Source organism: Natator depressus, chromosome 9, assembly GCF_965152275.1.
Source record: "Natator depressus isolate rNatDep1 chromosome 9, rNatDep2.hap1, whole genome shotgun sequence".
NCBI lineage: Eukaryota > Metazoa > Chordata > Testudines > Cheloniidae > Natator > Natator depressus.
Window position 1 is genome coordinate 7,799,664 of NC_134242.1, and position 24,643 is coordinate 7,824,306.

The 24,643-nt window shown below is 48.1% G+C and overlaps 1 protein-coding gene across 1 annotated transcript in view; it reads left to right on the plus strand.

The window, feature by feature from the left end:
• The window catches only part of VWA5B2 (von Willebrand factor A domain containing 5B2), a 45,317-nt gene that overhangs the window by 1,822 nt on the left and 18,852 nt on the right, over positions 1–24,643 (plus strand). The window contains exons 2-8 of the mRNA XM_074963447.1: positions 6,527–6,703; positions 8,068–8,229; positions 15,790–16,009; positions 16,664–16,818; positions 22,873–23,004; positions 23,547–23,671; positions 23,893–24,069. Coding sequence (XP_074819548.1) covers positions 6,565–6,703; positions 8,068–8,229; positions 15,790–16,009; positions 16,664–16,818; positions 22,873–23,004; positions 23,547–23,671; positions 23,893–24,069 — 1,110 coding nt within the window. The 5' untranslated portion in view covers positions 6,527–6,564. The remainder of the gene's footprint in view (positions 1–6,526; positions 6,704–8,067; positions 8,230–15,789; positions 16,010–16,663; positions 16,819–22,872; positions 23,005–23,546; positions 23,672–23,892; positions 24,070–24,643) is intronic.

The following is a 24,643-nucleotide window of genomic DNA, read 5'->3' on the forward strand; positions in this document are numbered from 1 at the left end:
GTGTGTTCACCCACAGCTATCTGCACATTCACCCTTGTCCTTGTTTTTCCTCAAAGTGTTGTGTTGCACCTGTGAGGGTTGGTTTGACCCTGTTGTCAGTGACCTTATGCTCAACCCTAGTGTGGTGATTTGGGGATTTCCTGGGATATTGCCTGGTGGGAAGCAGGAGAGAGGACTGATTTCCAGCACTGCTAGGGAAGGCAAGTTCTCCTTTATTTTCAGGTAAGTCTGTGAGACCTACAGTGCAGAGTGTGTTAGATAGAGAGACAACTAGAGACAAAAAGACAAATGTGAGCACTTTGGTCCAAATCCTTAAAGTATTTAGGTGCCTGTCTCCCAATGATACCAATGGAAATTAGGCACCTAAATACCTTTGAGGATCTGGGCCGTTGTACAAACATCTGAACTTGGGCTGGGTGGAAACTGAGTTCATTAGGTACAAGAGGATCTATTGCGCCCATGCTAGACCTGGGGGGCCCCCCTATCGTGAGCTGTGAAGGGAATTCACTCTCCTCCTGCACCCCAATATTGGCACACATGCTCAGAACTGTAGGATCCCCTCTGGTGGGTCAGCATAGCTTTTAACCTTCTGGATCTCAAGGAAGAGACAACACCAATAAAAAGGAGACAGTAAACTAGTAGCAGAAAGTTGATAGGAGGGAACAATCTGGAGTTGTTTCTTCAGGCAAAGTTAATGGCAGTGGATGCGGTGCTGCTGGAGGTTCTGTCTTTTGGCTGAGGAGTAAAACCAAAGTCCTAACTACTTGTGTTCAATAAGGATCCCGAGGCTGGTTTTGCATGAGTTGGGGTTTGACTGGCTAACTTCCAGCATGGATAATTACATTCTGTCTCCCCAAATTGCTCCTGCAGAGGCAGTTGGACACAACATTCTGTTCATGTCTTGCCCTAAACTACTCTGCATTGCCACTGGACACTGTTAAACATTCCACCCCAGGTTACATTCCACCCCAGGATTGGGAGTGATATCACAGGTGAGTTTAGGAATTCCCATATATTCCATAGGTGCAGGAACTAAGGGTGCTGCCGCACCTCTATCTTCAAATGGTTTCCATCACATACAGGGTTTACAGTTTGGTTCAGTGGCTGTCAGCACCCCCACTGTACAAATTGTTCCAGCACCCCCGATGTATCCTACTTTAAAAAAAAAAAAAGTGTTAAGGTTGCAAAGTGAAGCATTCAAAGTCAGGCTGCCTGCACAACTTTAGCTCTGCTTCTTTGTGTGTGTGCCTTATGATAATCTGTAATTATACATACAGTTTTTCTGCAGGATCCCTGCCTCACACAGTGTGCTAGATGGCTGTTGCTCAGTGAACGAGGCAGCTGTTCAATATTTATTCTTATCCTCTTCATTCAGTTTATGGCCTCTGGGCCCATACACTGCTCATCCTCCAACTCCTACAGTGAGTTAGGCAGTGGTCCTATGGACCTTGAATTAATTTGTTACATGCTACAAAACTTCAGCAGCGAATGAAGTTTGGGTCCTCTGTACTCCTGCCTCATTCCATGTACAGCCTGGTCACTAAATGAGGCTAGGTCTGTGGGGAAGTAATAGTATGTGATCATGCAATTAAAGAGTATGGAACAACTCCTCAGGTGATGTAAATTGGCATGCTGCCCTGATTTTCACCAGCTTAAGATCAACCCCTTTTGTGTGAAATTTCCTACTTTTTTACAAAGAACAAAACCTCTTTATTGTGTTCAGTGTTAGAAAGCTCTGTCCTGTATAATATGTGCAGTCAATGGGGTAGAAGCCCTGGCTTCATTCTCCATGCACCATCATAGACAATATCCCCCCACACACACCATGGCCTTAAAATTGATTTCCTGCTTTACTTTCTTACACATGCATGTGAAAGTCGACTGTAATGTTATGAGATCACCTTTTCAGTGGAAGTTTCCACTGGGTTTGCCTATGTACCTGTGTGTAGTGCAAATGAAGCATTGGCAGATTGTTACATATTAAAAAAAAACATTGCATATGCAAAATCATTATAACTTGGAAAAATTAGACAGAAATATACATGCTGAATTTCAGCAGAACATGCAAAAGTTTGACAAAGTTACAAGCTTCTGAAAATGACCCTTCAGGCTCTAAGCACTTGAGCATCCTTAACTATTCCCATCACTCCAGCTAGAATACAGTCAGGCAAGTGCTTTGGGATTCATTATTTATTTTTTAAAAATACAGTAGGAATAAACTCTCAGGAATATTGTGAGTCTTAATGAATGTTTAAATGAAAGTTCTGAGATCCGTGGATGAAAGAAGCTAGACTATCTTATACTTCATTATCATTGCCTGATCTCACAGACGCTCTGGGCCAAATTCAGATCTGGTTTAAGTAGATTTAACTCTGTTGTCTTCAGTGGATTTCCACCTCCTTACAGTAGGCCTGGATTTGGCCCTTCTCTCAATATCTACTACAGATGCTGTTGACCACTCACCTTCCCTGGCTGTTTACCAACACACAGCTTAGTCCCCTGGATTCTGAATCAGTTGATCCATAGCAGGGATGCTGGCTCTTTAAATTACGATTCTCTTTCCCGTGCCAGCTGAAACAGATATTAACAACAGCTCCCTTAGGTAGAAGTGACAAGCAGGAGTGGGGTAGGAGGCAGAAAGAGCTAGCAAGTTGTACTTCCGTCTGTGCCATTTGATAGGCAATCCAGAATAAGAGAAAGGGGCTGGCACCCTGCTCATGTGAGGGGACCTGACCTGTCTTGCAGGAGATGCTGTGGAGAGAGCAGCAAGAACCCACAGTCTTTGCAGTCACTGCACAGACCATTTGCTTCCCAGTGGGGCAATAAGAGGGGGGGCGGGGACAGGGTGAGGACCTGTGGATCTGTTTTTATTCATTACCAACTGGTTCACTGCAGCCTACATAAAACATGAGAGGACCAGATGGGACTTGTTTACTTTGGTAGAATAAATGTAAAGACTGTTGATAAAAAGCAGCCAGTACAGCCTCTCTGGTAAGTCCCTGGTAAACAGCTAAATGGAGCTCTGGCCAATCAGAGGCCTGGCAAATAGCGGGCTCGCTGGTTGTGCGTTAAGCACACTGTCTTGGGAACAAGTGGAGTGGCTCTGAGGTGAAAATGTGTCTGAGCCCCCCTCAGGTTCCTATGGTTTGCTTGATGCCTTCTTTTCCCTTTGCTAATGCTCAAGGGGTCCTAGTGAGAGCATGATCAGAACAGATGTACATCAGCTTGGCTTCCCAATGCCAGCTGGCACTTTGAGCAGTGGGAGTGTCCCTCTGGCAGTTCCCTATTAGGATGACTGTGCTCTAGAACCCCACCAGAGCTCTAATGCAAACCTGGTGTGATCATCCTCAGAGTAATTTTAATGACACCTGGAACTACAGCACCACAATAGTGCCAGGACTCAAATTTCCAGCCCCTGAGCCCAGAAGGACCTGTACATCAGGGTAAAATCCTGGCTCTGTTCAAGTCAATGGGACTTTTGATATTGACTTGAACAGAGCCAGGATTTCACTCCAGGACTCTAGTGTTAGGAGTCACACTCCCAGCTCCTAAATGCAGCAGGGTCCACACCCAGGGCTGGATTACTACCAAGATACACACTCCCCAGCATCCTAGGATCTGTGCACTAATCTAAGTTGTCTGGTAATTACATTTTATGGGATGTGTAGGTGGATGGCATGGTAATGGCAATCTCATATAATCTATGTTTTCCTGGGTTGTATGTACTTTCTAAGGGTCATCTGTAAAGCTCCGGGACATCGTCCGCATCCTTTGTAGCCACTACTCTCTTCACTGTGATTGACTTGATCACAACTCTGTCTCTTCAGACTTGTTTTGGGTTTATCACTCCTCCACTTCAGCGTCTCCATTTTCCAAGTGGTATAAGGTGCTCTAAACAGATGCATCCTTGACCCATAAATTGTGGGTACATGGAATCTTAAATTACAGTCTGTCTCATAAACCTGCAATTCCTGAGATGAAGGCCACTGGAGTGAGATGAAACCAGATGCTTTGTTTCCATCTGGCCTTGCCCTTTTCTCTTGGCCTGTTGCACTCAGAGCAGCTAAATCTATAGCACACGCTAGTGATGCTGGGATGTCTCTATCCATTATGCTTCTGGGTGAATCAAGAGTGGGAGTTGAGGTGAGGTATGTAGCAAGCTGGATGGGCACAGACTAAATACTTGCATGTGTCTGGAGAAGAAGGACACAAGGAATCTCTTTGCAGGGAAGATGCATTATGGCTTATCCGAATGTTTTATGGAATGTTGATTTGACCAGTTTGGGGATCTATTCACTTACAACTGCGAAGAAGCTCAGCTCTGGCTGAACACTGAGCCAGAATCCTTTTCTTATTCTAGGACTATGCAATCTCTTCCCATGTAGGGGTGAGGGATACTGGTGGAAGAGGGGCCAAACAGTCCCTTCACGTAAGCAGTGAGGCCTGTTGGTTCAGGCAGTCCCTCCATGTGAGTCTTGAGGCACGTTGTGGAAATAACATTACATTTCACATCTTGTTCAGGAAAATCCTTTGGCCAGAGCAATAATTTTGGAGAAGTCTCTCAGTCGATATGGGAAACTGGAAGTAGGAATGGGGTGGGAAAGTTTGATAGCCTCAGGGATGGGCTGGTGTCCTGACCTTTTGGTATCATTCATGGACTTTTCTCAGGGTAAGTGACCACAGGTGGAAGGTGGGCATAGCCTGGGAGCTGCTGTGGCCAGAAGTGGACTCTGTGTGATCTGCCTGAGGGCATTGTGGAGATCCCAGGTTTCCGAGGGATGCATCCTCCCACAATTCCTTCCCTGCTCTGTTGTCTCAGTTTTAGTGTTGTCCTGGTTGTTAATTATTAATCCCCCAACAAACAGAGACTCCAGTCTCTGTTTTGTCCTAGCTACTCTGTGTGTTTTTTCCCTTCACTTGTTTATCAATTACCCAGGTAACCTTTGTGGGTGGCTGAAGGGGATGGGAACAGCAGATACTGCGTGTGCTCTGAGGCTGAAGTATGGTTTGGTGTCTCCTGATGTCCGGTCCCTAAAGACAGGAGAAGAGAGCATGGAGCATAGTCTGGGATTAATCTTCTTTTGCCTTCAGTGTCCGTATAGGCCCCCTCTGGAGATCTTAGCCGCTAGGACTGGTTTCATTGGAAAGTTTAGGCTGAGTGCTCAGCTGCTGCTGACATGGAAAAATAAACAGAGAGCAAGCGCATGGCTATTTGATCCCAATCATGCTTAGAATCAGTCCTCGTGTTGCTCTTTTCCTCCCAGTCAAAATCCATTCTGAAGGGCCGCAGAAACTGGGATTTTTCTCTTAATTTCAATTAAATACAGGGGCTGAGGAAGTCCTCACTCTGCTTAGTGTGTGGGCTCATTTAATTCTGCTGCTGTTGTGGCCAGTGAGCACTCCCTGAGTGGCTGCTCAGCCTGGCAGCATGATGCTACCTTCCTCAGGTCCCTACCCAAGGATTGTTTTTTGAGAACCAACAGTATGCTCAGCCCTGTACAAAACATAAGACGGCCCAGTCTTGCAATAAAGTCTAGATGCAGACAATGCAGAGTTCAGAGACCCACTCTAGTGAGTGCTGGTGTGAGCTTGAGGTACTGGAGGAATCGTGCAATGCTCATTATTGGAAGGCTTGCCAGAAAAAATATTATGAAGAGGGATTTGAAAGCAGAGAAGGAGGTGGTTTGGTGCATCAGCAGAGCGAGCTTCTTCCAAGTATAAGAGCATAATGGCATGGAGAAGGCATGAAGGTGGGCATGGAGGAAGGATACAGAGAGGGAAATTAGGGTAGTGCCTTAGCAGGAGCAAAGGAGAGAGCAGGAGAAATGAAGGCAGAAACATATACATGATCCTGGAGGTGAGGATGATGGATGAGAAGTATGTAATACAGCAGGCTAGGGGAAGTCAAGGAGGGGGCTCAGAGGTGGAGTGGAATGGTCAGAGAAGTGTGAGAGGAGAATTTGGTATTGCACTTTAAATAGATTGGAGGGGAGCAAGATGAGATTCAGGGAATCTCTAGAGGAAAAGATTGAATAGCTGAGGTGAGAGAGGACCAAGGCTCAGGTGAGAGTTTTAGATGAAGGTTGGGATGGAGATGAAAGGACAGTAGAGAATTTGCAGAGTACAAAGTAACAAGAACTGATTAGAACTGAGATGTGAGGAGAGAAGGGGAGAAAGGAGTTGAATAGTACCCCGGGGCTGTACACTTTGGTGATTGGGAAGATAGTGGAATTGTCAAGGGTGACAGAGAAAGGGGGCAGAGGAGAGAGTTTGAGAGGAAAGCTGAGAAGATCCAGGATAGCAAAGCATCATGGAAGCCCAAGAAGCAGAGAGAGGGGGTGAGAAGGAATTGAGGAAGGAAGAATACTGTAAAGTCACCAGCTTCATTGGGCAATATTCTAGTCTTGTGGTTGACTTATTCCAGACTTCTGAAGCTCTCCTGATAGTTAAAGACAGCATTCAGTCTGACCTCTCCTTGCCTCCAAACTTCAATGCTTGCTTGTGTTGTTTCACCTTCTCTTGATAGCCCCAGCTGGCAGGACCTGGTAGCTGTGCCTAGAGACCATGCCAGGATTGTATTCTCTAGATACCTGGACAGCTCTCCCTCTGAAGAGCTCCTGCGTAAAGGCCTGTGCCAACGGGTACTCCCTGGGAGTCACTGCTCACCTCACTTACATCAACTCAGAGGAGGATCCTGTAGAAGGTAAGATGCATCTATGTAGAGCTAAAGAATAAGTTGTACCTACTTAACTAGCAGATTGCTGGTATATAGGAGCAGATCTGACCTATCTTGGTGTGGAGCAGTGCTGCACCCACCCTCCTCTACCTGTTCATCTTTAGTCTCTTGAACTCTTGCCTTTACTTAGTGAGCTAAAGGAGGAGACCCACTAGGACAGTCCGTATACGGAACTGATATATACAGAACCAAACCCAGCATGTTCCCATAGGAGGCAGTGGAATACGCATGTTTGAGCCAGGACATGAATGCTAGATTGGCAGAAGGATCCTTCCCAAACCTAGCACAGCCCATGAGTAAGGGCTTGTCTGCATTGGCACTTTTCAGCGTTGCAACTTTCTCGCTCAGGGGTGTGAAAAAACACCCCCCCCCCGAGTGCTGCAGGTTTCAGCGCTGTAAAGTGCCAGTGTAGACAGAGCTGCGCTCCCAGTGCTGGTAGCTATTCCCCTCGTGGAGGTGGTTTTTTAAGAGCGCAACTACACAAGCCGCAGCAGCGCTTTAACATTGCCAGTGAAGATGTGCCCTAAGAAGAGGTGGAAGCACTGGGCTTTCCTTCTTCCTGACCATATCATAGGTGAATCTGAGCTGGTTTGTATCCAGGAGGCACTGATCCAGTCACCTTTCAACAAGGTGACAAATAGCCAGGCTGTTGTGCATTTAAATGGCTAGGCACCCTCTTATGCATTAAGTAGATACAAAAAGGGATCTAGAGCAGTTTCTTAGTTTCCTTACTGCACCCTGAAGATTAAAAATCCCTTGTTGGAGGACTGGTTAGCTCAGAGGGGACTGGAACTGGGATACAAAACCTTGCATCACTAGGTCAACTGCTCCATTCTGTCCACGTTGGGAGTAGTGACCAAAAGTCGTTTCCATGTGTTGGCTGTTCAGTGGTTTAGGAGGTGAAGTGAGTTAGTGAGTCTCGGTCCAATTTCCAGAGGGCAGATGTCCACATCACAAAAGCCACCATCAGATTTGACCCCCTTGGTGGGAGCTATGGACCGAATAAACAAACTGAGTCTGAACTCTTCTCTTCACAATAGAAGGGTTGCCTTCAGAGCAGAGATAAGACATGTTAGGGAGTGTGGAACATGGGAGAAGCTGATGTTGTGATTGCCGGTGCTGTAGCAGCGCTGAGGCTAAATGGAGGTGGATGCTCTTCAGGACCTTTCACCAGCACTAAAGCAGAATATGTGGTGAAGAGCTAATACATCACGTAGTGCAGGCTGGGAATGTTGAGCCTAAGGTTGGAATCTATTCTGAGTCAGGCTGGTTTCTGTCTGGTAGCTCTTGCGATCTCAGCCTCAGAATTCTTTCTCCGCTGCCCCCTAAAGGTGTGTTCATCTATCCCCTGGAGGAGTCTGAGGTGGTAGTGGGTTTTGAAGCTGTGACAGGAAGCAGAAGCATCACCTTCCAGATCCAGAATCGACACCGAGCAGAGGACTGCTGCATTAACTGCAGCCCCAGTTTGGGCCAGCCATTGCTCTGCGCCAACGGTAAGTATGCTGGGTGGTGTGATGTCACCTAGCCTAATTAGGACAAGGGTGTGGCTAAAATGATGTTGAAGCCAAGGGTTGCTCAAATAAAATAAGCATAGATGGAAAGCAAGAGCTTCCTGAGGGCTGAGAAGTTACCTGTAGCATCGGTGCTGACGTTTATTTTTCCAGGTGGGTGCTCTGCCCCACTCAAGGCCCCGCCCTCCCTCCACCTCTTCCTGCCCCCGACCTCAGAAATCTTGACTCTGCCATGTACATTGGCCAAACCGGGCAGTCTCTATGCAAAAGAATAAATGGATACAAATCTGACATCAGGAATCATAACATTCAAAAACTGGTAGGAGAACACTTCAACCTCTCTGGCCACTCAGTAAATAACTTAAGGGTGGCAATTTTGCAGCAGAAAAGCTTCAAAAACAGACTCCACTGAGAAACTGCTGAGCTTGAATTAATATGCAAACTAGATACCATTAACTTGGGTTTGAATAGAGACTGGGAGTGGCTGGGTCATTACACATATTGAATCTACTTCCCCATGTTAAGTATCCTCACACCTTGTCAACTATCTAAATGGGCCATCTTGATTATCACTACAAAAGTTTTTTTCTCCTGCTGATGATAGCTCATCTTAATTAATTAGCCTCTTATAGTTTGTATGGCAACTTCCACCTTCTCTATATATCTATCTATCTCTATATATCTTCTTACTATATGTTCCATTCTATGCACCCAGTGAAGTGAGCTATAGCTCACGAAAGCTTATGCTCTAATAAATTTGTTGGTCTCTAAGGTGTCACAAGTACTCCTGTTCTTTTTGCGGATACAGACCAACATGGCTGCTACTCTGAAACTTGACTACTAAACCAACCCTGTCACTATTTTCAAGACAGGGTTTTTTTGAGGGCCTGTTTCCCCCTAGCATAATGACAGGTTTCAGAGTAACAGCCGTGTTAATCTGTATTTGCGAAAAGAAAAGGAGTACTTGTGGCACCTTAGAGACTAACCAATTTATTTGAGCATAAGCTTTCGTGAGCTACAGCTCACTTCATCGGATGCATCCTGTGGAAAAACGCAGTATGCATCCGATGAAGTGAGCTGTAGCTCACGAAAGCTTATGCTCAAATAAATTGGTTAGTCTCTAAGGTGCCACAAGTACTCCTTTTCTTTTTCCCCCTAATCAGCTTTTTCTTACCCTAACTTATTCTGTTGTGCTCCCAGCACACTGTTCTATATGTACATGCAATGGTGGAAAGGAACAAATTTTCACACCCAGATCCAGTCTTTCAGCCCCACAAAGGGGAATTAGGAATGTAAAGGATCATTTCATTTTTAAAGGTGATCTGTAAAGGGGCAATAACTGAGACTGTGCCTTTGTTTGATTTTCTTCTGATGTGTAAAGAAGGCATGAAGATTTGGGGGTCCTAGGTGTTTTTTGTTTTGTTTATGTGTTTGTTTGTTTTGTGGAGTGAAGATACATTTATGTTGCCACCTTTTATATTAAAAATGCAGGTCCTGTCTAGCCTGGGGGACTCATGCTTTGGCTTTGTCTAGACTAGAGTTGGTGGTCCTGTTATAATTTGAACTAATTGACTGTGAATGCTAATTGTGTTAATAAGTGAGGCTCTCCACAAATGTTTGTTCTGGAGCACAAAGTTTTGTTATTTGCCCAGGCTGAGCCCCCATGTCCTGATACTCTGCAAATGTTTGCATCTAGATTAGCATTTACAGTCACTTAACAAGCAACTGGCAATCAATTACATCAGGAGAACAAATGCTAGTCCAGACAAAGCCTATGATAATAGGAGAACTAGTGAAATTATAACATCACAAGAGTCAAGAGACAGAAAATGGAGCAATGGAGAGGGGAAGGGATTTTAAATCACACTTTGAAAAACTCTGTTTTGTCTGATTTTGTTAACACCTATTTAACTTCCATGCCAAATGAGTATTTTGGATAAAGGATGCATGGGTGCAAGAGAGGGATGAGAGAGACAAATTTGCCCCCAGATTTTTACTATCCTGGGGGGCCAGGACAGTCCCCCCCTTGCCCAATGGCACTCCTGTGGACAGACCCTTCCCCACCAGAGCAGAGCAGCTCAGCACTGGCAGAAATATAGGAAGGCAGTGGCAGTGATTCTGCATGCCCCATCACCTCCAAATTGTGCCCATGGTGGCCTCCCCTCTCCTGCCACTGCAGTGGGCCCTACACACCCCCAGCCAGGCTCCCTCTGCCTGGACTCACCTAGTGCTGCCTGCAGTTGGAGCCGGCTGGGAGCTGGAGCCTGCCCAGGAGATCTACATAGGAGGCGGGGCCACCTGACCCAGGTAAGCAAGATCTCACTGCTGCTGATGAGGCTGGGCTTCTGCAGAGCAGAGGGAACCCTGTGCTCCCCCCCTCCCCAACCCTGTCTGGAGCAGCTCCCTGAGGCTGCTGGAGGAGGGGTCCCACCCCCCACTGAGGGCTGAAAAGTAGGACTGGGTCAGCCTCTGCTGCAGCCAGTCCAGAGGCTGCAGAACAGCTGATAGGCAGGGGGGGCTGCATTTGGGGAGCCCGCCAAACAGCTGATTAGTGCAGTAGCCTACCAGCTGATTGGTGTAGGCGGGGCTACTTAGGAACTGCTGATCCCTGGCTGGGGCTGCAGCACCACTGTTGCTGGTGGGTGCTAAGCACCCACTAATTTTTTTTCGTGTGTGCTCCAGGGCTGGAGCATCCATGGAGTCGGCGTCTATGTCATGTAGCTTTCAAGGCTGTCTTTGTGCTTCTGGGTGTTAGCTGGGGTGGGGGATTCCAACTTCCCCTGAAAAGCAATGCTTTCGTCATGCACAGTGTGGTTGCAACATTGGTAGATATCCCACTGCGCAACTTGCTGCCATCCAGCGCATTGTCCTTTGGGAAATGTTAGCAATGCATGGTGGGACAGAAAGGAGCGGCGCAGGGGTCTCCGGGACTAAGGGGTCAACTTCCCAGTGTGCAGCTGTCTTCATCCCATAATGTCATCTGTATCCCATATTTTTTGCACCTTTTTAAAAAATCCCATGAACCCTTCTCACAGTCTGCCATCTCTGACATAAGCATGAAACCTGCATAGCTCTGCACTATTGTCATGAGTGTTGCAAACACAGGATGCATGACCTTCCGGTATTTGCAGAGCCGTAAGAAGAATGGAATCTGTGGGGAATGTGATGATTTCTTGGAGGACAAAGATTGCTGTGGGACATAATGAGAACCAATTAAAGCTTGTAGGTGGTGTTCACGGAGCAGTTGCAGATGATGGAGAGCCACTTTTGGGCATGAGGAGTGAGCACTGACAGGTGGGAACACATCGTAATGCAGGTTGGGATGAGGATCAGTGGCTGCAGAATTTTCGGATGCACAAGGCCACATTCCTGGATCTGTGTGCCACCCTCGCCCCAGCCCTTTGCGCAGGGATGCCAAAATGAGAGCCTCACTGAGAGTGGAGAGGCGAGTAACAATTGCACTCTGGAGACTTACAACTCCAGATTGCTACCGGTCAGTGGGAAATCATTTTGGAATTGGGAAATGCACCGTGGGGGCTGTTGTCAGGCAAGTATGCAGGGCCATTAATTGTTTCCTGCTACACAGGACTGTGACTCTTGGCAGTTTGTAGGACACAGTGGATGGATTTGGAGAAATGGGGTTCCCGAACTGGCGTGGAGTGATAGACGGCATGCATCTCCCTATTTAGGCATCAGAGCACCTTGCCACAGAGTACATGGCTCAACACAAATGGCTACTTGTCTATGATTATACAAGCATTGATGGATCACCAGGGATGCTTCACTGACATCAGTGTTGGCTTGTTAGGGAAGGTGCATGATGCTGGCATCTTTAAGAACAGGACTGTTCAGAAAGCTACAAGCAGGTACTTTCTTTCCCGACCAGCGGATTGCCATTGGCAATGCTGAAATGCCAGTAGTGATCCTGGGGGATCCAGCCTACCAGTTGTCCTCTGGCTTATGAAGCCATACCCCAGGCATCTCAACAGCACCAAGGAAAGATTTAATTACTGGCTCAGCACATGCAGAATGACAGTTGAATGTGCTCTTGGTAGATTGAAGGTATGCTGGTGCTGTTTACTCACAAGATGAGATCTCAGTGACAAAAATCCCAGTGATTATAGCTGCCTGCTGTGTCCTGCATAATATCTGTGAAGCAAAGGGGGAAAAGTTGCAGCTGGGGTGGAGTCTGTCTGAGTTTTAACAGCCACATGCACAGGCTATTAGAAGAGCTCAGTTCAGAGCTATACAGTTCAAAGAGGCTTTGAAGGAGCACTTTAACAGTGGGATCACAGTAATGCATTGTGGTTTATTGTGCTGTACCTCACCCTGCTATTTGTGGGCCTGTTAGAAATGGTGTGGTGCTTGGTTTACATCTATGACTATAACACTGTCAATGCGCCTAATAATTTTGCAGTGCTTGGTGTACATTTATGGTTATTACACTGTGTGTGTATGATCCTGTGAGTTATTTCACACTCGGGGGTGAAAGTGAGCCGGTATGGGCCGATATGGCGTACCGGTAAGAACCCGCACCAGACCATACCCAGCCCACATTAAAGCGCTGCCACAGCAGCGCTTTAATGACCCTGCCCCTTTTGCCTTTTGCAGGGGTTTAACGTTGCTGCGCCCCCCCACCCCCCATGTTGGCAGCCCTGGGCTGCCAACGGGGCAGGTGGGGGGGCAGCAACGTTAAATCGCTACCACGGCAAAGGACGCTGCAGCGCTTTAATGTCCCTGCCCCTTTTGCCCCCCCCCCCCGGACGCTGATGGGTTGCGGGGGGGGCAAAAGGAGCAGCTGCCCTGTGGCCAGCGATTTAAAAGGGCCCGGGGCTCCGGACGCCGCTGCTCCTACTGCAGCAGCGGCGTCCGGAGCCCTGGGCCCTTTAAATCAACACGGGAGCCCTGGGTGGCACGGGCCAGGCGGCCTAGAAGGGCTGGCTGGGGATGCTGACCCCCCAGCCCCGCCCTTTCTGCCAGAGGCCCCGCCCCTTCTGGGGGCCAGAGCTGCCCCCGCACTGTACTGGTAAGAGTCCTGACTCACTTTCACCCCGGTCACACTGTAAAGTAGTTAGTAAGTAGATGTTTTCAGAACGGCTAGGCACTCTGCAGCATATGTTGGAAGCTAATAAAGATGAACTATTTTCCAAATATTATAATTTTATTCAGTAGCAAAACCAGTACAAAGAAAAATCTGTGCAATTTAAAAGCAAATACTTTAAAAACTTAATAAATTAATGGAACATAACTTAACAAGGGAAAGACCATTCGTGTCCTACCTACACACATTTACCTACTCAGACAGCAACTGTGGCTTTCACAGGTCAGTGTATGTGAAGCTGTGGTTGTCCTTTATGTCCCCTGGGGTGGACTGGTGAGGTAGAGATGTGCCCCCTGATGCCAGGTGGAAAGTTAGGGGTGTGTGTAGAGAGGTGTAATGGAGTTCTCCAGGGATGGCAAAGGGAGGTATGCCTGTGATTGTTGACCCTGTAGGTCCACAAGAGTCTGCATCATCTGTATTTGCTGCCAGAGAAGCCTTATTATAGCTTGATGCATCTCTCTCTCCTTTCCCTGCTGGGACTCCTGGGCCTTTCTCCTGTCTTCCCTTTCCTTCTTCAGGCTGTCTGCAATGTTCACCCTCCAGGCCCTTTGCTCACAGTCTGATGCACCACTGGCTTGGAGGATCTCATTGAACATGTCATCCCGAGTAATTTTCTTTCTCCTCCACATCTGGCTCAGCCATTCCAAAGGTGTAGCGGGAGAACCTGCAGGTAAAACACACGGAGGTACCATTGTCACTATAGTCACAACAGAAAGTGAAAGTTAAGATTCATAGCTCCCTTCTCTTTCTCCAATAAAGTTTTAAACAAGGCATACTTATTGACAATTCTGCTTTGGAGACCTTGTGCATGGCGCCACTCACAGCACCAGCCATGGTGAGTATGGCTTGCCAGGGGCGAGGAAAAGGAGGAGGAATTGCTCAGTTGCATAAAACTATGAGTATAGGCCAGTGGTTTTCAACCTTTTTCATTTGCAAATCCGTAAAAAATTTCAAATAGAGGTGAACCCCTTTGGAAATCTTAGACAAGTTGAAAACCACTATTCTATGGTAACAACCACCTTTCATGTACCCTTACACGTAGACCACAGGTTGAAAACCACTGGTATAGGCCAATGGCACTGAATACTGGCACCATTTTCCATAGATGGTGGTGGTTTAACGGATATCTTGTTACTGAGGGTAACAAAGGCAGAGAGAGCACAGCTGCTGCTAGTGTCCTGAAACTGCCCGAGCCTGTATGCTGCTAGCCTGTGTACTGCAATGGTGCCTGCTGAATTTAACGCTGACTGGTGTGGGAAAGGGTCCTTCCATGGAGGAAGAAATAAGGCTGCCATCCCTAGAAACCTTCAAAAGAGGATTGCAGAGTACCTCCATGAAAGTTTTATCAAGCTCTCTCAGGAGGATTCAAGGGACATCCCTGTGTACATAACCCCACTGTCCACATGGCTCCTCTTGCCTAACTCGCTTTTCATGACACAAGCCTGTGGCTTGGGCTCCACGGAGGTATCCATGGTGGTGTGCAGGACAGTGTTGGGATCTCTGCTGAGTATGATATGCAGCTCTTTGTAAAAGTGGCCCGTCTGTGGCTCGGCACCGGATCAACTGTTGGCCTCCCTGGCCTTTGATATGCCTGCCGCAATTTCTTTGCTTTCACACGACACTGCTGCTGGTCCCTTCTGCATCCCCCAGGCAATCTGCTTATAGATATCCATGTTTCTATGGCTGATCCAGAGCATCTTTTCCCCACAGGCCCAGGAGATCCAGTACCTCCTTTCTGTTCCAAGCTGGAGTGCATCTGGAGCATGTAGCCAGCATGATCAGCTGGGGAGTTGCACACAACAAAAGAGAGCTGCTAGGTGTGCTTGCCAAGCTGGACAATCAGGGAAAGACATTTCAAAAATTCATGGAGCTTTAAAGGGGAGGGGGGCCTTCCAGTCTCCGTGATCCCTGGGCAGTGGAATTCACAATTGTGACCAGAACTGTCAGTGTCGGGCATTGTGGGACAGCTGCTGGAGGACTGTTAGGGTCAACATAAGTAATGCAGTGTCTACACTCACACTGAATTGACCTCAGTACATCGACCATGGCTCAATGCTGCTCAGGGAGGAGGTGTTACTGCATCACTGTAACGGGGCACTTACATTGGTGGGAGACAAGCTCAAGGGTAGACACGTACACAAATAGGTCATCGCAAGGTGGCTTACATCAGCTTCACTTTATAGTGAGACCAGACCTTAGACTAAATTTCTAGGGGCAAGGACTGTGTCTTTTTATATGTTTGTACATTGCTAAGCACACTGATAACACTTAATGTATAATGAATAATAATCCCCATGACCTCACTATTTCAGTTTGGGACTGTCCATGGCTGAGGGCCTAATCCCCTGTCCTGGTGCTGGTCTGTAACTGCAAATACCAGCTTGATGCTCTAAATGCCTGTTCTGTGGAAACTGCCTGCTGACTGTTCCTTTCCTGCCCAGGTCACCTAATCCTTGATGAAGATTTAGAGCGTTCTACCTTCATTCTCAGCACGGGCCCCATTGGGCCCTCAGAAATCCTGACTGTGGTCTTCACCAGCAGCCAGGAGCTGTCGACCCTGCCAGACGGTGCGCTCCACATTGCGTTCCCCTCCATCCTCACGCCCCTCGTGGTGGCTGTCCCGGAAAATGCGAGTGAGCCGGGAGGCTTGTGTGACGACAGGTTGGCCCTATGGTGATTTTCATGGCTTTCTCGGAGTCTGTGCCATAGTGGGGGCTGAGGAGGTTATGGAAGGGGAGGGAAAGCAGAGGGGCTATAAGGAGGGGATAAGGAGCATTGGATGGTTCTGTGGTCACCTCATTCCTGAGGAGATTCCCAGAATGCACCTTAACTTCACCAAACCTGAACACAGAGTCTCACGCTAGGGGGTTTGCCCAGGTCTTCCCAGTTGTGGATTCCCACATTCTCCTGTTGCTTGCTCACGGAGGGGCAGACCAGGAATTACCTGACAGGTAAATGCGGGAGGATGTTGGGGTTTAGGAAGGCGCTTCATGTTCCCTCCCTGATGAACTGTGGATCTCCACTGGCCTGAGGTGGCAGTAAAGTCCCCATGGCCTGCCTGAGATACCCAGCTGTGCACTGAAGTCTGGTGCACATCCCAGGCTATCATCAGAGGAACCTGTTAATCTCCCAGCTGCTGGAATGCCCAGGAGTGCATGGCAAGAGCTCTCTGCGCTGATAGGGAGAGAGGCTGCTGTGGATACAGGGTCTCTGCAGGTTGCTCAGCACTGCAGAGGCTAACATTCCCCAGCAGGCCAAGCCCACCCCAGCAGGTGCTTTGCAGTCAGCTCATGACTGACTTGTCTTTTGTTTCAGTCCCACTAGCTGCTTTGGAGCTACTGGCCTGCGAAGTGAACAGTCATTCATTGTGCCTCCCGAAAGCACAGACATCTTCAGGGGCCAGGCCTACAATCCTTTCCCCTATGAATTCTCCTTTGAGCTGCTGGTCAAGGGGCCCTGCTTGCTGGCAGGTATGAGGGTGATGTTTCTCTGTCGGCTTATTTTTCTCTCTCTTTTGGTGGGTTATCAATGCTCATGGAAGTGAAGTGTCAGTAGAGCTGGACAGTGTGTGGGCAACAGCTGGCCAAGCCTCCCCCTGACAGCCCATCTAGTGTCCCTCAATCCCCATCCACAGTCCCTCAATCCCCATCCACAGTCCCCCAACAGCTGGCCAAGCCTCTCCCTGACAGCTCATCATGTCCCTCTATCCTGACCCACCACAGCCTGCTATTCCAGCCCTCAGCTCCTTAGATCTATAGCTTACTGATCCTACCCGTCACCTACCAAGGCTCAAACAGGGGTTGCAGAGTGTGACAAAGGCCCAAAATTAAGAGCACCAAAAAATTACTATTCCATTGCGGTTATGGGATTCATTCCCTTAGTGTAAATGGCTCTCTCTGTTAACTCAGATTCATGAGTCTGTTTCTGATGGAAAGTTTCCAACAATAAAAGCTGGGGGGGGATATGTAGGTAACTCTGGGACTAAAATGAGAGATGTCCCATGAAACAAAGGATATCTGATGATGCACCTCATTCCTGAAGACATTTCCGTTTGGTATTTAAGGGAAAAGCTACTTCGTGTCCCTCCGTCCAATCCCTTCTCCAGACCTGCTCCTTCTGCCTCCCTCCATCACTGAGCCTCATTCCTGCTCCAGCTGCTGAACAATAAAACAAAAGGGTTGGGGAGCTGAACTCACATGATGTGATCCCACCATAGCCAAGGAACCTCCTGACCTTCTCTCATGTTAACCTGGTCCGTCCAACCCGCCCCAATGTCCTTGTCTGATTTTATCTCTCCCTGGGACATGCCATCTCTGATTAAGCTTCTCAAGGCAGAGAGTAGATTATGACTATAAATGCCAAGCTGTGAACCAGTGGCATTCTCGCTGTGCTCCAGTACACTCAACACAAACTTGAGAGAGGCAAAACCCATCCCAAGCTGCCTCCCCAGGGCACTCACTTAAGACAAAAGCACCCATAGATACCTCTGGCCAAAGGGCTACTGCCACTTCCATTATATCCAGCAGGAATCAATTAACATCTCCTATGGTGTCCCAGTACCTTATAACTTATAACCAGGAGGGTCAGCTGAAGAATCCAACCACCCTGTTAAATAAGTACACCATTAATAATAGAATGAGAGCTCTTGGGTGAGTCAGGGAATGCAGGAAGGATCAAAGGGCATCTGAGGCAGGCCAGTAGATGAGCCAGTCCACTTACTCCTGCCCCCAAATGCCATTGCACATCATGGATTTATGGGATAGCTGGCTGAGACCAGTCAACTCACTTCACCTGGGGTGGAGTCTTAGCTGCTACCACTTAGACCCAGCAGTAAAAGCCTAGCTCTTTATTGCTTAGCCAATAACCTCCTCCACTCAGAGAAATGAAAGTGAGGAATGGCTGTGGGGAGAAGGGACGTGATGGGGATGAATTGCACAGAGACTGGAGTGTGTGCCTGAGAGGTTAGGGGAATTGATTCCATTAGTGTTGGCTCAAGGCCCATCTGTCTCTGAGGTGCCGCACTCCGGCCTCACTGTGCATCGATCTGGAGAAAATGTCTGTTGGTGCTGAGTGGTTTATAGGCCCCTCTCTGGTAGGAGGGGGAGGTATGCCAGAAAGAGAAATGTCAAGGGGTCCCAGCTGCACTGTGAGCATCCCCACCATCCTTTTTAGACCTTGAAGAGGCTCTTCTCTGCCTCCCCTGAACTACTGCGTCTGGGGGTGGGGATGTTGGCACTGAGCACTGGTGCGAATATTACACTGGGTGGTAACTAGCCAGTGGCAGTTTCAGTGGAGGCCATGCTCTGGTGAGTGTCTGTGTGTGGGGTGGCATAAGGGTGAGCGGGGAGGGATGCTCAGGGAAGACTCTGGCCAAGTGGGATGGGCAGAGGGCTCTCAGCAGATAGCCTGTGGCTTTCTTCTATACTGTCCCTTATGCGCAGAGCCCCTTTCCTTCCGCTTCCACCCTCTCCTCCTTCAGTCTCTCCTCAAAACACGCTTCCTCCTTCTGCGAGGCCTCCAAACCTTAACCTTCCCTCTTAGCAAATGTGTTTAACCCCGTGCCCCTGTGTGAGTGTAAGTGCTTGTGCTCATGGCTGTGTGTGTGTGAGCGTGTGTGTTTGCATGCACTTGTGTAAGCATACATGTGTGTGTGTGTGCACATCTGTGTGCATGCATGAGTGCTTGTCTCTGTGTGTGAGCAAATGTGCATGCATGGCTCTATGTGTGCGTATGCACCTGTGTTTGAATGTGCCTGTGTGTGTGTATGTGTTGGTATAAATACTCCTGTGTATGGAAGCATGGGTGTGTGCACATTTGTGTGTGAGTACTTGCATATGAATGAAGTTCTGGAACAGCCTTCCATGGGGAGCAGTGGAGGCAACAAACCTAACTGGTTTCAAGACTGAGCTTGATGGGTTTATGGAGGGGATTGCCTACCATGGCATATGGCTCATCCGCGACTGCTAGTAGCAAATAATCCCACTGGCCGGAGATGGACCCTAAATGGGAGGGCTCTGAGTTACTACAGAGAATTCTTTCCCAAGTGTCTGGCTGGTGGGTCTTGCCCACATGCTCAGGTTCAAACTGATTGGCAGATTTGTGGCTGCAAAGGAATTTTCCCCCAGGTCAGATTGGCAGAGACCTTGGTTTTTTTTTTTGCCTTCCTTTGTAGTGTAGGGCACGGGTCACTTGCTGATTTGAACTAGAGTAAATGGTGGATTCTCTGTAACTTGAAGTCTTTAAATCATGATTTGAGACTTCAATAATTCAGCCAGAGGTTATGGGTCTAGTATAGACAGGGGCGTGCACAAGAGGGGGCAAGCAGGGGCACATGTGCCCCGAATAATCAGCAGGGGCACAGAACTCCTCTAGGGTTAAGGTGGGGAGAGCCAGCTCCTCGAGGAGAGAGCCAGCTTCTCCGGTTCCAGGGACATTGGGGGCAGGGAGAGATAGAACGTGCCCCTCCAAAAGTGGTCAAATTTTTATTCCTGCGCATACCTCTGAGTACAGGATTGGGTGGGTGAGGTTCTGTGGCCAGCAATGTGCAGGAGGTCAGACTAGGTGATCACAATGGTCCCTTTTAGCCTTAAAGTCTATGAGTCTATGTGTGACAGTGAAAGGAGGCTAATGGGAAGTCCTGAGGGGGAAGGATAATGTTGCCCCTCTGCCAAGCAATACCAGATTTTCAGGGCCTTGCATAATGATGTTAGCCAAACATAACATTTCTGCAGAGAAGGACCTAGGGGTGACAGTGGACGAGAAGCTGGATATGAGTCAACAGTGTGCCCTTGTTGCCAAGAAGGCCAATGGCATTTTGGGGTGTATAAGAAGGGGCATTGCCAGCAGATCGAGGGACGTGATCGTTCCCCTCTATTCGACACTGGTGAGGTCTCATCTGGAGTACTGTGTCCAGTTTTGGGCCCCACACTACAAGAAGGATGTGGAGAAATTGGAGAGAGTCCAGTGAAGGGCAACAAAAATGATTAGGGGTCTGGAACAACATGACTTATGAGGAGAGGCTGAGGGAACTGGGATTGTTTAGTCTACGGAAGAGAAGAATGAGGGGGGATTTGATAGCTGCTTTTAACTACCTGAAAGGTGGATCCAAAGAGGATGGATCTAGACTATTCTCAGTGATAGCAGATGACAGGACAAGGAGTAATGGTCTCAAGTTGCAGTGGGGGAGATTTAGGTTGGATATTAGGAAAAACTTTTTCACTAGGAGGTTGGTGAAACACTGGAATGCGTTACCTAGGGAGGTGGTGGAATCCCCTTCCTTAGAAGTTTTTAAGGTCAGGCTTGACAAAGCCCTGGCTGGGATGATTTAGTTGGGATTGGTCCTGCTCTGGGCAGGGGGTTGGACTAGATGGCCTCCAGAGGTCCCTTCCAGCTCTGTTATTCTATGATTCTATGATAACCCCCAAGTATGAATGTGCCTGAGTGTGTGTGTGTATGTGTTGGAGGCTAGTAAATGAGAAAATTCTGTCCATTTCAGTTTGACAGACCCTTCGTCCCTCTCATGGGATGGATCTGTTTTATTTTACCAGAGCTGGTAGTGTGGCCTGGAGTTAAGGTTGCATAAACTTTCTATTATAAGACCCTGTTTTCAGTTGCTTATAACTTTGCCAGACTTTAAGTATTTGGGCTGAAATATTCCATACCAGATGTCTGCCTCAGCCTGAGTTGTTTTGAAACATTTCTGCTGAAATGGTTTGCCTGTTTCCAAGAGTGAGATTAGGGGAAAATACATTGTTTGTCCAGACGAAAAATGCAGCCTTAATTTGACCCCTTTTACATATGCATTGTGGTACAGTCTTTAATCACATGATCACATACTACAGCTTCATTCACTGCCACAGAATGGACAGTGCTTTGGGAATGAATCAGGGTTGGCTGTAGTCTGTCGGCCCCCTGCCTCGTTTGTTGCAGAAGTAGGAAGTTGAGTAGTGGATGAGGCAGGGGACTGCAGGACGAGAAAGGATGGTCTCGTGGTTAAGGCAACTGAATGTCTCCCTGGAGAACTGGATTCTATCCCTGCCTCTGCCCCTGAGTTCCTAGGTGATTCTGGGAAAGTCACTTAAACCAAAATGTTCATGGTTGGCCACTAATTGTGTGTTTATCCTTTTCTGGATGCCCAGCATGAGACATCTATGGCCAGATGTGCAGAGTGCTCAGAATGGCAGCTGCAGACTGTTGGAGCTGTGCTGTGCTTTGAACATATAAAGTCCTGGTACTCTGGAAAATCAGGCCACAGGTGTCTCACATTGAGCCCCCCAAAGTAGTGGACACTTGACAATTTTAGCCTTAATTGTTCTGTGCCTCAATTCCCCATCTGTAAAATGAGCATGATAATAGCACCTATTCCCACAGGTGTGTTGTGAAGATAAATTAAAGAAAGATTGTGCAGCCCTCAGATACAAAGGTGAGAGCATCATAAAAACACTCAGGAGAGAATGAGCAGTTTTGAATTCAGGGCAGGGTTTGAATGGTATGGAGTAAATAAGGTCTGGGGCAAATCACTGAATGGTGGGATAAAAAATATTGAATAATTTCTCATTTACTCAATGAGGCAGGGGTCCTGTGGAAAAAATCATATGTGATCATGCAATTAAAGATTGTATCATAATGCATGTGCACAAGGGGGCTGAATTCAGATTGCAAAGGCAACCTGAGTTCTGACACTTCCTAACTTTTCAGTGCTTGACTTCGCAACCTTAGTGTTCTTTTAGCATAGCTTTTTGGATGTAATTATTATCTATTTGCAGTTACTCCAGATATCTCTGTAAGTCTTCTGCGGGGGAGGAACAGCAGGGTCTAGGGGAGAGAAAGAATTGGCACAACAGGCCACAAGTATTCAAAAAAATAAAAAAGGCACCCAGCTGATGCAACAGCGACTTAGATTATGTTTGCCCTGCAAAAAAAAAATCTGCAGCAACAATTCTCAGCTGCGGTCTGCAGACTCAGGCTCACTGCTATGGTGCTAAAAACAGCAGTGTAGACGTTCCCACTGGGCTGGAGCTTGGTCTCCGAAACCTAGCAAGGGGGATCGGTCTTAGAGCCTGAGCTCCAGCCCAAGTGGCAACATCTATGCTACGCTGCTATTTTTAGCACCGTAGCTTAAGCCCGAGTCTGTATACCCAGGTGCTGAGACTCGCCACCGCAGGGTTGACATACCCTAAGTGCCTTGGGATGATGTCTGGATATAAAAGCCAAAATGATGATCCAGAGCTGAGACTAGATGATTTAGGCCCAGATTTTTAAAGGTATTTAGGCGTTTCTGTGCATCATTGTTGCAACATCTACCTGATATAGGTGCCTAAATCCCATCAACAGTCAATGTGATTTTGTCTCCTAAATGCCTTTTGAAAATGAAATTCAGGCTCCTAAATTGGTTAGGTGTTACAACACTGAGTGCAGCAATGCCTGAGTACCTTTAAAAACAACAAATCATGGGCCTTACCCCTACCTCCTCAAGCCCCTTAGTAACTGTAACTTCTGCTTCTTATTCTTCCTCTGCCCTGCAGGCTTGGAGAGCCCATCACATGCCCTACGGGCTGATGCAAATCCCTATGCCAACTCTGCCTCCACCATTTGTGTTACCTTGGCAGAGGGTCACCAATGTGACAGGAGTCTGGAGATTATCTTGTATCCCTGTGGTAAGAGGAACAAGTGAACCAACATTACACTGGGAGCATGTTTTTAACTTGGAGTCCACAGTTAGGGTAAAGGAAGCACTGCAGGGAAAATTCAGGAGGCACTGACTCTGGAGCTCAAGGCCTCTCCTAGCAGGAGCGCTAGCTGTGGGAAGCTCCTGGTTACTACAGTTCAAGACTCTTCCAGCTGGTGGTGCTGTGGAGAAGGGAGCAGGCATGCTAAGCATGGGGAAGCTCTCCATTGCTTAATTCTCTGCCTCTCCTAGCCGGGGGTGCTGCCAGTGGAGTAAACCCCAATTCTCTTACATGGAGTCATATTTAGTATTTCAGAGACTTTTTCCATTCACCAGTCCTAGAAGACTGTGTCAGGGGCCCATCCTGTTCTGCAGCCCACTTCATAAGGGAGAGGGCCCAGCTCCCCTCCCAACACCTCACTTCCCAATTGCTGGTTCCTCATGACTCTAAGTTCTGAGGAGCACCAGGAAGTGTCCCAGGGCCATCGGATGGGAGCTACTGACTTCTCTGATGTTTGTCCTTTTGTCCAGAGCCCCATTGCCCTCACCTGGTCATTGAGGCAGGTGCCATGACTTACCAGGAGTATGAGGCGCACATCAGGAGTCGTCGGGATTACGTGCGAATCGCCAAGAAGGACAGTGATGGGGAGAGACAGGTGACCAGCCCTGGAGGGTCTTCAGCAGGGTGGTCCTGGAGGGGGAGGTGTCCCAGCCAGTTAGAGGACTGGGATGGGAGAAGGTCTGGGAGAAGTCTGAGACTCGGAGGAAACAGCTGTCCTGGGCGAGGATGTGTGAGGCTCAAGGGGAAGTGCCTGTGGAAGGGGGATGTGAGGCTTGAGGATCCCACCCCACTCCCATCTCTCTCTTGTGCTCACAGGTGGCCTTCGTTCAGAAGCGATTCCACAAAGACATCTTCCACAACCCGGTCCTGATGCTGAACTTCTGCCCTGAGGTGGGCAGTGTGCCTACTGACCTCCAGACGGTCACCCGGGAAATCCTCTTCCTCATCGACCAGAATAGCAGCATGAGTGGCCCCAACATCATCAGGATCAAGGTCAGGGGGAAAAGGGCCCAGCTTGGGGACAGGCGGCATAAGATGCACCTAGGGGAAGAAAGCCAGGAACAAGCAGTGGCCAGGATGGCTCCAAGTCCTCAGGGTGAATCACTGATGTGTCTCAAATCTTCCCATTAGGGGTGAGATGAGAGGGAGGAAACATTAGGTCACCCAGAGCCCTCAAGATTCCTTTCCTCCTTCTCAGTGGGGCCTGATGGCACAGAGACTGTGTTAATCCCCTTGGTTGATCAGCTACTTAACAGGCAGGCTGGCTACCTCTGTTCCCTGTGCTGCTGCATTTGAGGTCAACTGAGGGACTTGCTAACAATCCCTGGATTTGAATGTTGTGGGGAGGGGCCAGGTCATGCCATTTTCTTTGGAGGAGACAGACTGCAATTTGCTTTCTCACTGAGTCCACCAGAGCCTGAGTCTGCTGACCATCTGGGCAGGGTGTAAGACCCATCTCTCTTCTCATGCTTTTGCTTGGGGTGGCGGGGAGGGACCTGATATCCTGGAGGGGCAAGACTCCTTAGTTACTTCTGAAAATACTTTGGCCAATGCGGAGAGACTTTAG